The sequence below is a fragment of the Gastrolobium bilobum genome, unplaced genomic scaffold (assembly GCF_033153095.1).
Source record: "Gastrolobium bilobum isolate Gb01-03AN ecotype WA unplaced genomic scaffold, APGP_CSIRO_Gbil_v1 utg4431, whole genome shotgun sequence".
Classification (NCBI taxonomy): domain Eukaryota; kingdom Viridiplantae; phylum Streptophyta; class Magnoliopsida; order Fabales; family Fabaceae; genus Gastrolobium; species Gastrolobium bilobum.
The window spans coordinates 416,302-429,616 of NW_026899844.1; the positions used below are offsets into that span (position 1 = coordinate 416,302).

General features: G+C 37.0%; 1 protein-coding gene across 1 annotated transcript; it reads right to left on the minus strand.

Moving 5' to 3' along the window:
• On the minus strand, nt 1–11,126 carry LOC133293895 (receptor-like cytosolic serine/threonine-protein kinase RBK2). Its single transcript, XM_061492516.1, has 8 exons — nt 11,054–11,126; nt 10,633–10,953; nt 9,939–10,190; nt 9,686–9,843; nt 1,404–1,483; nt 1,164–1,299; nt 917–1,066; nt 1–93 (listed from the first exon to the last, which is right to left on the minus strand). The coding sequence occupies exons 1-8, from the start codon at nt 11,124–11,126 to the stop codon at nt 1–3; spliced, it is 1,263 nt and encodes a 420-aa protein (XP_061348500.1).
• Between the last annotated feature and the right edge of the window lie 2,189 nt (nt 11,127–13,315).

Genomic DNA, 13,315 nt, shown 5'->3' on the forward strand with positions numbered 1-13,315 from the left:
TCAAGAATCCTGTAGCACCTCTAGGAGAGACCGCCTCGGGCATTCTTTTGCAGATTCCTGGACAAAATCATCACCTCTTAGCAGTATTGCAATCTGCAGCCAATAAAGAAAATGTGATCAATCTTCTCTTAAATGAATTAACACGCTTTCTTTGCTTTTCTTTCACCCTTCACAGAAATACAAAAGGTGAACTTAAAGGAAACGAAGTGCTTATGCAACTATCAAAGAAATAATAAAATATAATAAGAGCCGGTTTACTTATTTTAGAAGTATTTTTTATAAAAGTTAAAGTTATTTAAAAATTTTAAAAAATATTTAGTTTTTGAAAAAAAAAATTATTTGATTTTGACTTATACTTTTTTTAGAAATTATAATTTTTAACTTCTAAAATAAGTAAGTTTTTGACTTTTTTGTGATTTCTGTTTTTTTTTTAAGTAAACATCTAAACGAACTTATAATGAGAAGTATTTTTTTTTTCTTTAAAAAAGTAGCTTTTGAAAAAAAAAATTCATCCAAACAGGTGGAGTGTTTTTCATGTTAAATGATATAACTTTGTATCATTTAAAATGAAACTATTGTGATATATATATATATAGTATTGTGGAGGAGAGTAAATGTAAAATGCTAACAAATATATATCAAAATATTCACCTAATAACTTAAACTTTTGTGTTGAACTAATTTTTAGTGTAACAAAAGAAACAAGATTTATTTTTAAATAGAAAAAAGTCTTGCACTATAATCCTAGATATTATTCAAACATTAGTAATTAACTGAGAAATTAAAGATACAGTTCAGATCTTATAGTGTACTTTCATTAAGATTGTGGTAATGCAATTGTGTCACTTGTGTGAAACTTCAATTTGGAGGAACCAGATGAAGAAAGTGCAATTTTGTAGGTTGCATATATACTTGCCTGACTCATGCAGGGGCGTAAGAGAGGAGAGTGCTCAACACACAGAGATGCAGTCAAAACAACACGATCCATCTGTTCTGGGTCATAATCTTCATCAAGAGAAGGATCAACAAGGTCCTTAATATTATTATCGTCAAGCAAAGGCTTTGCCTACAACACATAAGAAATCATAATGTGTCAAGTCAAGGCCTCTTATGCAGCGATACTAAGATGACAAAACATACTATCATTTAGGAAACTGATTTACCCATAACACAATACTTTGCTGCAAATTATCCAAAGCCTGACGCCCACTTATAATCTCCAAAAGTAGGACCCCAAAGGAATAGACATCAGTTTTCTCATCTACTATGCCATGCATCAAATATTCAGGAGCAAAATACCTGGCAATCAAGTAATGATGGGTAAATATTAAATCATGAGAGCCTCACAATTCACAAACTATAGTTTTAGTAATTTTTTTATTTTTTAATATTTATTTGCATACCCGAATGTGCCTTCAGATTTTGATACATTATGGTGAGTACATTGTTCTGGCAACCACTTTGCAAGCCCAAAATCACAAATCTGGAGAAATTTCCAATTAATCAGAGTAATAAATCAGATGAAACTGATACTCTACTATGGGATACAGAAGCACAGCCTTAAAATCCACAGGCACGTTGTCTGCAGATGATTTCACTTGCAGAACATGTAGTGTTAACAGTAATTGTAGAATGGCAGAATTACAAAGGGAAGTGATTGGTAAGAAAGGAAACAGAAAGGAAAGAGTAATGCACTTATGGTCGGTTTATTATGCATGAACAACTTTTTAATGGGTTGATTCAAAAAATCAAGTTCCAATCAAATTTATCACTCATCCAACATGACCCACGTGTTAAAGAAAGTTGGCAGGCCTGCAAGATTAAAATTTGGGATATGTTTTGTTTGATTGATTTCTAAGTTTTTATTTATAAAACTTTTCTCTAATGATTAGGGCTTTTTAGAACTTTTAACGGTGATTGGATTATAATCAGCTATTGTTAAACCTTTTTTTTTTTTGCTTTTAGGCAAATTTAGTTTTATTGATTTGTATTTTGGCCTATAAAAGAGTATTTAAGACCCATATGATAAGAAGTTGAAATTTTGTTATTTCGATATTATAAATTGAGAATAGAGATTTTTCTTTTATAAAATTTCAATTTTCTGTTTATTCATTTTTTTCATCTGATTTTGGTATCAGAGAATGATTGGAAGAAAACAATTATTTTTTTATTCCATACAATCATTATGACTTTTATAGCAATACAAAGATGTGAGACATTAAAAAGGTAATTGATATTAACCTGGTCTAATTAATAGCATTAATAGACTTATTGAGTATCTTGTATGGCCAACTCATAATTGCAAATGATAGTGAATATGGGTCAAGTGGCAGACATTTTTTTTTTTTTTTGATACATTGGTGAGAATTGAACATACAACCGAATACAACTTATCAAATCCCTCACCACTAGATCGATCCTAATGCCTTATGGCAGACAAATTTCTAATCACAATTGAAGAACGCTTCACATTCACATCTCTTCCTTTATTAGATGTTTGATTGGAAGTCATGTGATAGGGAATTGGGAGGTAGCAGGGGTTGCTGAGGACCACAGGTGAAATGAGACTAATACATACGTACCAACACGAATGTTACATGCAAGTTTAGAAGTATTGGATAAGCTCAATTAATCACATGCACACTCGTAGATGCATAAATGCTCTTGAGTGAAGTTTCTCTCTCTTGAGAGGGTCCATATAGCTAGAAATGTTCTTCAAAACGGCTTGGTTATAAAGGACGGAGCAAATTTGAGACAACATGGTGAGGAGGGTCGGGGTATCCTCCTTTTTGTGTGTGGAAAAAAACAGGAAAGAAAAGAACAAAATAACATAAACTACAAATAAACCAATGTAGGGGTAGTAACCCCCATCAGGTCTCTCAAAATCAGACTCCTACTTTCCTGAGGAGAATCAACTAGAATTTCCATGTCCCAAGCTTGGAAGACAGCACTAGAATCTAGCCAATCTACAACCATATTTCCTTCTTTATAGGTGTGTGTGATTTGCACCGTCTAGTCCTTGCTGATAGCATCTGGATCCTCGAGATTAAGGTGAAAAAGGGTTGATGCTTTTGGCACCCTGAACTGATCAGATATATGACGAAAGTTGAATTCCCCTCAAGCTAGACTCTTCTAAAACCTCTTTTCCATGCCACTTCTGAACCCAAAAGCATACCTTTAAGTTCCGCTGATAGACTCCAAATATTAAAACACAACAGATGTAACAAGAACAAACCAACTATTTCACAGTAATTGATTGGATAACAAATATGCTAATAATACTGAATTATATTGAAAAAGGTTCAACAACTTGAGACACATTACAAGAAAATTGCAGAAATTAAAGAAACACTACTAATATGGCTAACATAGCCTGACTCACTCTCCAAGAGGACTTCTCAGTCCCTCTTCCCAAATTACACCAGAATTCTTAAAAAACTTCTTACCCTTTTATCTACCCCTCTACTGCTTATATTCCATTTTCTTGTTTTATTTCTCTCTCCTATAACAACCTACCCACATGTCATCCCCCATGCTTTCTCCACCCACAATCTGTTATGCTGATTGCATGCTCAATTTGTTTGTTGCTTCTCTCTATTTTGTCCTTGGGCCTTTGTTAAGCTGTCAGCCTTCAATTTGGGCTCATTTCCCTTTCCTGGATCATTTTCTGCCTCTGTCTCATGAGTGTCCAGCCCCTCAAGATAATTCCTCTTCTTCTTTCTTGTGTACACCTTTATAAATGGTTCATCAATACCACCCTCCTTAAAATTCACCTTGTCCTCAAGGTGAAAATGAGGGAATTGCTCTTGTAGTTTGTGAAAACTTTCCCATGAATTTTCACAGTCAGGGAGGTCCCTCCACTTCACCAATACTTCCAACTGCCCATTCAACAACTTACGGGCTTCCAACACCTCACCAGGCTGAACTTGTAGTTCCAAGTTTTCAGTCAAAAACCTGGGCAGATTTAATACTGGTGTGGTAGGGCTGATAACCTTCTCGAGTTGAGAGACATGGAAAACTGAATGTATTCTTGAATATTCTAGAAGTTTTAATTGATATGCCACTTGACCAACCTTCCACACAATTTCAAATGGGCCATAAAATCGAGGACTGAGTTTCTGGTTTAAACGTCCAGCTAAAGACCGCAATTTATAAGGTTGGAGTTTTAAATAAACTTGATCACCTACTTGAAATTCCACCTCTCTCCGATGCCTATCAGCTTGTGCTTTCATCTGTGCTTGCGCATGACAAAGGTTATGCTTCAAATCTGTCAGTAGAGCATCTCTAGTCTGCAACAACTGATCCACTGCATCCAGCTTGGTGCAGCCTACCTCAAACTGAATAATCAGAGGAGGGTCACGTCCATATAAAGCTTTGAAAGGTGTCATCTGAATTGAACGATTGAAGGTGTTAAACCAAAACTCTGCCCATGGAATCCACTTAACCCAAGTCTTGGGATGCTGCCTTGCAAAGCATCTCAAATATGTCTCTAGAGTTCGGTTCACCACTTCGGTTTGTCCGCCCGTTTGCGGATGGTAAGCGGAACTAATATTTAATGCGGTGCCGGCTAAACGCCACAATTCTTTCCAGAAAGAGCTAACAAAAATACGGTCACGGTTGGATACAATAGTTTTAGGAAAACCATGCAACCGAATGATTTCCTTCACAAATAAGACAGCCACTTCTTGTGCAATAAATGGATGTGTCAATGTCACAAAATTAACGTATTTTGTGAGCCTATCCACAACAACCAGAATAGTATCCATGCCATGTGACTTGGGTAGGCCTCCCAAAAAATCCATTGAGATCTCCTCCCAAACCTTTGATGGGATTGGCAGCGGTTGAAGCAAACCCGCTGGAGCCAATTGATTATACTTTTGTTGTTGACAGACATGGCAGGCTGCCACAAAATGGGGCACTTCTCTTCTCATTCCTCTCCAAAAGAACAATGCAGAAATTCTTTTAAAGGTGCGCAACTCCCCTGAATGACCTCCCCAAGGAGTGGAGTGAAATTCACGCAGCAATTGGGGAATATATGCAGAATTTGGGGGAATCACCAAACGACCCTTAAGCCATAGGCATCCCCTGGTCAAAGCATAACCTGGATGAGATTGGGGATTTTGTATAAGCTCTACAATCATGCTCTGAATATCCTTGTCAGCCTCTATCTCCCCTGTCAAAGCCTGTAGGCTCGGGCTAGTGACTAGAGATAACTCTTTAAATTCCATAACACGAGAAATGGCATTTGCTGTTGTATTCTCCTTCCCCGACTTGTATTGGATCTCAAAATCAAAACCTAACAATTTGGCTACCAACTTCTGTTGCTTCTTAGGCATAACTCTCTGTCCCATCAGATATTTGAGACTTCTCTAATCAGAACGGATGATGAATTTTTTGCCCAACAGATAATGTCTCCATTTCCGTACTACACACACAATTGCCTTCAATTCCTGCTCATAAACAGACAAATGTTTTTCGCTGTCCGAAAATGCTTGCCTGAGAAAAGCAATAGGGATGGAGTCTTGCATCAGCATCGCCCCTATGCCTAATCCGGATGCATCAGTTTCCACCACCAGTGGCTTGTCAAAATTAGGCAACGCTAAAATGGCCAGATTAATTAAGGCCTGCTTTAGTCTCTCAAATGCCTCTTCAACCTCGGTGCCCCAATGAAAATTGTCCTTTTTTAAGAGTTGTGTCAATGGGCGTGCAATTAACCCATACTCTTTGATGAACCTTCTGTAATATCCTGTGATCCCTAAGAATCCCCTAACCACCTTGACATTCTTTGGTTTGGGCCAAGAACGCATGGCCTCCATTTTGTTGGGGTCTGCCTTCACTCCCTCCTTGCTGATTATATGCCCCAAGTACTCCATTTCGTCCTCTTCAAAATTACATTTCTTCAGGTTAACTGTCATCTTATTCTGCCTTAGAGCCTCCAGGACTTGGGTCAAGTGCTGCACATGTATTGTCCTGTCTTTGTTGTACATAAGAATATCATCAAAGAACACAAGAATAATTTTTCTCAAAAAAGGCCTGAACATCTCATTGATTAATGCCTGAAACGTGGAAGGGGCGTTCTTAAGCCCAAATGGCATCACGAGGTATTCGTAGTGACCCTCATGTGTCCGGAATGCCGTTTTAGCAATGTCCTCCACTCTCATCCTAATTTGATTATATCCTGACTTTAAATCTAATTTAGAGAAGATCACAGCCCCATGCAATTCATTTAATAACTCATCAATTACAGGCATAGGAAACTTATCAGTAATAATTACCCAGTTTAGTGCCCGATAATCGACACAGAACCTCCAGCTCCCATCTTTCTTCTTGACCAGAATCAAAGGGCTTGAAAAAGGACTGGTGCTTGGCCGAATCATACCTGACAGTAGCATCTAGTTCACAAATTTCTCGATCTCCTCCTTGTGATAATGTGGATAATGATAAGGCCTGATGTTGGGAGGTGTTGCACCTTCCACTAGATTGATCTTGTGGTCACACTCACGGGCAGGTGGCAGTTCAGTCAATGGTTGGAACAGGTCTTGGTACTCTTGCAAAACCTGAGCTACCACCCTTGTCTTCCTTCTCTGTGTGACTACTTCCATATGCAGCAAGCTCAGCTGGATATAGTACTTCTCATCGGCCTTCTTCCATGTCTTTCCCATCTTCTTGTAGGATACCATGCTCCTGGTCAACTCGGGTTCTCCCTTAATTTTCACTATCCTTTTATCCGTAGGGATTTTAAGGCTAATTTCCTTAAAGTTTGCGCAAATTTCTCCCAAGCCCACAACCAATCAAACCCCAATACGACATCAATTCCAGTTAAAGGAAAAAGTTAGAAATACTGCACCACCGACATATTTGGAAACTCAAGAACAAGCTGACGACACATTCCCTTGTTTGGAATTCGGTGTCCATCGCCCACTTCCACCATCTGTCCCTTCGTGTCTTCCACCAACAAGCCCAATACCTCAACTACTTGAGTGTTCATGAAATTATGTGAAGCCCCTGAGTTGATCAACACCATGACCTTCTTCCTGTCAATTTTTCCCCAAACCATCAACGACCGATTCGAGGACATCCCCACGATGCTGTGAACGCTCAACCGCATCGTCTGTTCCTCCTCACCCATGGCCTTCGCGATGGCTTCATGTGTGACTGCATCTTCTCTGTCATCCTTATCGAGCAACAACACACGCATATGTTTATTCGCGCAGACATGATCGAATGAAAAAGAAGCGTCACATTTAAAACAAATGTTCCGTCGCCGGCGTTCCGCGATCTTTTCCGCGCTCAGACGTCAGAATCTTGACTGGTTGTCACCGCCGCTGCTGTTTCCCCCAGTGTTTGACCTTTGCCCCTCACTCACCCCAGCCGACACAGGTCTTAGGGTTCCATGTGTCCCATTTGAGGGTGAAAAAGACCCACATCCTCTATTCCCTTTCGGATTGGGCCCTTGTGGGGTCTGATGTGGCCCATTATTTGTAACCCATTCCCATGTCCCACATTATTTGCCCCAAATATGCTTCCATTGCGGGTTGTTAAAGCTGGCCGTGAACGAAATCCATTTCATGGCCCATTATTATTAGGCCCATTTCTGCCCCATGGACACGTCTTCTTCTCCATGACCAGCTCCTTTTCTTCTACCCGTTGAGCCAACGCCATTATCCCTTCCATATCAGTAGTTGGTTGTATGCGCACTTTAGCACGGATTTCTTCCTTAAGTCCGTTTAGGAATGCTGCCTTCATCACTTCATCATCTGCACCTCTTAAAGGAACAACCAACATCTCAAAATTCTCACGGTATTCTGTTACCGTCCCCGTCTGTCGAAGGCACATCAGAGTTTCATAGGGATTCCCAGACGTAGAGGTGTGAAACCTCTGTAACAAGCCCGCACGAAGTTGCTCCCAATCGGTGTTTGGATTCCGTGCCTCCCACCATTGGAACCAGTTTAGGGCCCTCCCTTCCATACAAATTGACGCTGCTTCTACTTGTTCTTCAGGTAAAATGTGATTGAACCTGAAATAACGCTCCGCCTTATATATCCATCCGTATAGATCATCTCTGGAAAAAAAGATACCTCCAAACTCCTCATCCGATCGTCATCTCGTCCAGTCCTATCATTTCGTCCTCCCTTGTTTTCTCTTTCTCCTCCCAACCAACTGTTTCCTCCCCTGTTCTCTCTGTTCATATACACCATGAACGTCTGACAGAGTTGACGCATTTCTGCCATCATCTCCTGCATCAGTCCCTCAACCTGGGTCGTTCGTCTCTCAATCGTTTCTACTCTGGCCTCCATTCTCGTCAATACCATTCACTGCTCCAAGGACCGGGACCTTTGATACCAATTGATGGACTCCAAATATTAAAACATAGCAGATGTAACAAGAACAAACCAACTATTTCACAGTAATTGATTAGATAACAAATATGCTGAATAATACTGAATTATATTGAAAAAGGTTCAACAGCTTAAGACACATTACAAGAAAATTGCAGAAATTAAAGAAACACTACTGATATGGCTAACATAGCCTGACTCACTCTCCAAGAGGACTTCTCAGTCCCTCTTCCCAAATTACACCAGAATTCTTAAAAAACTTCTTACCCTTTTCTCTACCCCTCTACTGCTTATATTCCTTTTTCTTGTTTTATTTGTCTCTCCTATAACAACCTACCCACATGTCATCCCCCACGCTTTCTCCACCCACAATCTGTTATGCTGATTGCATGCTCAATTTGTTTGTTGCTTCTCTCCATTTTGTCCTTGGGCCTTTGTTGAGTTGTCAGCCTTCAATTTGGGCTCATTTCTATTTCCTGGATCATTTTCTGCCTCTGTCTCATGAGTGTCCAGCCCCTCAAGATAATTCCTCTTCTTCTTTCTTGTGTACACCTTTATAAAGGGTTCATCATCCGCCAACAAGGCATTTCCCTACCCCGTGTAATTCCTGAATCCCACAATCCAGTTACCTTGACAGTTCCTTAAGGCACCTCCCCATGAAGTCCTCAAACCACCCTGGGAGCTGGAGCCATCCGAGTTAATCTCGATACAACCCTCTCTGGAAAATTTTCAGCTGATATTTACCTCGGTTCTAAGAGTGGATGGTAAATTAACAATCTTGTGCATCTCATCTGCAAAGGAAATATTCTCCATAAATTTCCTTATACGTATCACAGATCTAACCGGATTAGGAGTTGCACCATTGAAGACCTGGTTGTTTCTGTCTTGCCATATGCTCCAGCAGGTTACACTGAACATATCACACAAAAACTCTATCTCGATGGTGTTGTTCTGCGGGAGAAATATTGTCCATGGACCTCTCGATAGATAAAGCATTGCCATGCTAAAATGTGTATCTATATATTTATCACTATATAAATAAGTCTGTATATATCAGTTACAACACAATGGTTGGAATCTGAAATTGGAAAGAATCAATGTTCAAATAAATGTACTATGGTATTGAAGTAACCCATGTCCTACTTTCAAGAAAAGCTCAACCAACCTTCAACTGAAGGATAAATATACCCGAAACCAACCCAGGTGAGGTAAACAAAAGTCGAAACTTCTTTGTACGCACACAATCACAAAATACATTCAAGAAGCCGAACTTTCATGCATATATCAAGGTAATAATGCACAATTTGTTTTATTAGTAATTCTCTCTAATGACACTTAATAAATACCTGTGGCTCAAAATTCTCTGTGAGCAGAATATTCTCTGGTTTAATATCTCTATGAACGATTCGCCTTGGACAAATCTCATGAAGATAGAGGAGGCCATCAGCTACCCCGATAGCAATTTTATACCTTTTACTCCAATCTAATTTGTTTTTATTTGAACCTGAATATGTCATGAAAGAGTAAATAGTAATTAGTAGTAAACACAATTAAACAATAAGATTTCACATATATTGCAAGGCAAGTAAGTATACACACCATGGAGAAGAGATCCTAAACTTCCCAGTGGAGATAGTTGGAAGACAAGGTACATTTCTCCTTCTACACCACATCCAATAAGCTTGGCAGTGTTAGGATGGTCAACATGAGCAATAATGCCAAGCTCAGATAGAAAGCTTGATGTCCTCTCCGCTGTTGTCCCTTTATTCATTCGCTTTACCGCTATTAGTTGTCCATCTTGAAGCCGACCCTTGTAAACCTCAGCAAAGCCACCTCTTCCAATTAAATTTTCTACAAGTAAAACGAACAATAAAATCGATGTTGGTATGGCTCATACTTCGCATTCAGATGAGAACTCTTGTGGGTCTCTCATTGTATTTTCCTTAGTATTTTCTAAATCCTATTTATATTCCCTTAAAAATCGAGTGACTTGTAACTAGTGACGATAAGATGAATATAATACAAACAAGTTGGACACAACCTACATTGGGTGAACTAGGATAAATCATTGTGTCAATTTTCTCTCCCTTTCTCTTTTTGTTTTTGATTTTGTATAGTGCAATTGTCGATTTTCAACAATTGACATAGTCAAACTTATCCCATTTTTAAGAAAGCAATAATATATACTCACTATGAACATCCACACAGATATATAGCAAATATTTTCAAATGAAAATTATTAACTAAAATACTGGAGAACCATTGCACTGAAATCCAGGGCTAGAGTACTGACCATTGCTAAAATTTTTGGTTGTATTTCTCAGTTCAGAGAGGCTGAAATTCACCAAAGAAGATTTGGAGTTGTATCCATTACATAGAACGGGATTTTCTCTAATGCTTTTGCTTTTAGATTTTGTTATGATTGGCAAACAAATAAAAGGGAAGGACGTTGGGTGCTTAATTGATCTTTTTTTCCATTGTTTCAAAAACTTTATCCAGTGAAATCGTGTCCTTACGCTTGGACAACTGGTAACCAATTCAGGTGATTGATGAGAGTCAATTCTTGGAGACGAGGCATCTTCTTTCTCTCTCTTCAAATCGAAATGTCTCATATCTGGAAGAACAAAATAAAATTGAAAATTATGAGCATAGCTAGGGACAGACAAAAACCACAAGAAAGGTCTATTCAAGAGGGATGCAGTAATGGAAGGAACCTTGAGCAGTAGAACAACGGTAAGAAAACAAAAGACCTGATTTTTGGTGTTTATCATTAAAAGCATCGTCCATTGGAACCTTTGGTTGATTTGTTTGTGGGTTTATTTTTTTATTATATTTTATTGTTCCTGCATAACACATAATTTCAAATATTAGCAGTAGCAAACATCTTTTCCCTGTGTGCGTACCCATCTACAATTGGGTAAGTAAAAAAGAAAAGAAAAAAGAATCACGTAAGGCAGAAAAAAGACATACCAAGAGGTTAATTAAACGAAAGAATATCATAAACAATAATCTCTCGCCATTAAAGGTGATAGAAGGCCAAGCTAACAAAGTGTGAGAAATGTGGCAGAGAAAAAAAACAGACACATAGAGTGGTTGCGGGATTGCGGCATGATGGTTGATGCCTCATAAAGGCATTCTTCTTCTTCTTACTCTCTGGACTCTGGCTAGCAAGGGAGTTACGAATTCAAAGTGACAGAAAAGTCCAGAAATTAATTATGATCAAGTTCTTGTTATTCAAAGCTGACAATATATATCACACTCACACCCAAGTCTCATCTGTTTCTATCTCCGTGTCTTTGTGTCTCTCTGACATGGGTTCGTAAGAGTTAGTGTTTAGCTCAATTGGTTCTGGACAGGTGGTAAAACCTCTGCTCCCAACCTTAAAACCCTCCAACGTTTCAGACACACATAAATTAAAGAGAGGAAAAACAACAGCTAGCAAGAGAGAGAAAAAAGTTTTTTTTTTTTTTTTAATAAAATAAAATTAATCTTAGTATAGTATCCTTTTGGGAAAATTTATATTTTGGGCATATCTTTTTAAGGGATGATTATATTACTTACCTTTTTTTGGTAAAGTATTAATTACTTATTTAATTTTTCTGTCCTTATTATCTTTCTAGATTATATTTAAATCAACGGTGAGAAACAAAAGGTGTAATTGGTTGAGAAAAATAAGGGAGAGAGAAATAAAATTAAAAAATTGTTATATTTAAGATCATTGATTTAAATTTAATCTAATGATGATAAAATAGGTAGGCAATGTAATTGTCCTCATCTTTTAAATTGTAGGATATTTTGTATTTTATTTTTTTACCAATTTGAATAATATTATTATGGTTGTGTACTTGTGTTTTTTCTTTAAATATATTTATTTAATATTGCACAACAAAATTTTTAATCTATAAAATACTAAATTATAAATAAGCATTTAATTTTAGTCTATCTTATTTCTTTATTTTTTCTTAAAATCAATATTTAGTGTACCAAATACATCATCAATCAAATAGTAAAATGAACTAAAAAAGCAAGCAAATGATGGCGCTTGAAGTAGTTATAAATTGTGTGATAAGATCATTAAAATATCATTATATTTAAAAAATGTCAAATATATTTTTTAATATTATTTTTATGAAATAATTTAAGCTTGTTCTTGAACAATATGATATTTCATTTAATATTACAAATATTTGAAAAGTATAAGAAATAAATAATTAATATTCCTCTTGCTTTTAAGTAAAATATCAGTATGCAAATGATTTAAAATTGTTTCGTCTGTCTTTCACGGTTTATTTTTATAATCTTATTAAAAATTCACTTTTACTCATTTTTAATACAAAAGTAAAATGACAGCCTGATTCGTCTCAATTAAAATCGAAAAACTTCATCTGAAGTTGATTTAAATTTGATTTTGCTAGCAATTTATTTAGTGAGCAATATGTAAATAGTATCATATGACAAATGAAATTATTTATTAGTTATAATTATGATTATATATATTATATATTGAGCTTGCAATTTCTCATGTTGAATGAGAAATTTAAATTTTTCTACAGAGAGAGAAAGGGGTGGGGCTCATCTTAAAGAAAAAAATAAAAAAAATAATTGGCACAGATATTGAAATGAGAGTGATAAGAGAAGAGACTTCTCATATAACATGAGAAGTCCTTTTCCCTTATATATTACATACAAAAACAAAGACAACGTCACATACATAAAAGTTATAAAATGGCCAAGGGCATAACGCACAAAAAGACTAGTGTTTTGTCTGCACTCCAAATCGCAAAATGGCCAAGGGCATAACGACACATACCCCTACAGCAGTGTTATTAAATTCGATCCAAACATCGACTTGGTTGAGGTACTGGGTCATTGGTCGAATATGTGAGTCATTGATTAGACCGGTTTATCTGGATATATATAAATATGAATATATAAATTAAATTATATTCTCCATATCTAAAATAAGTTAAAAATTT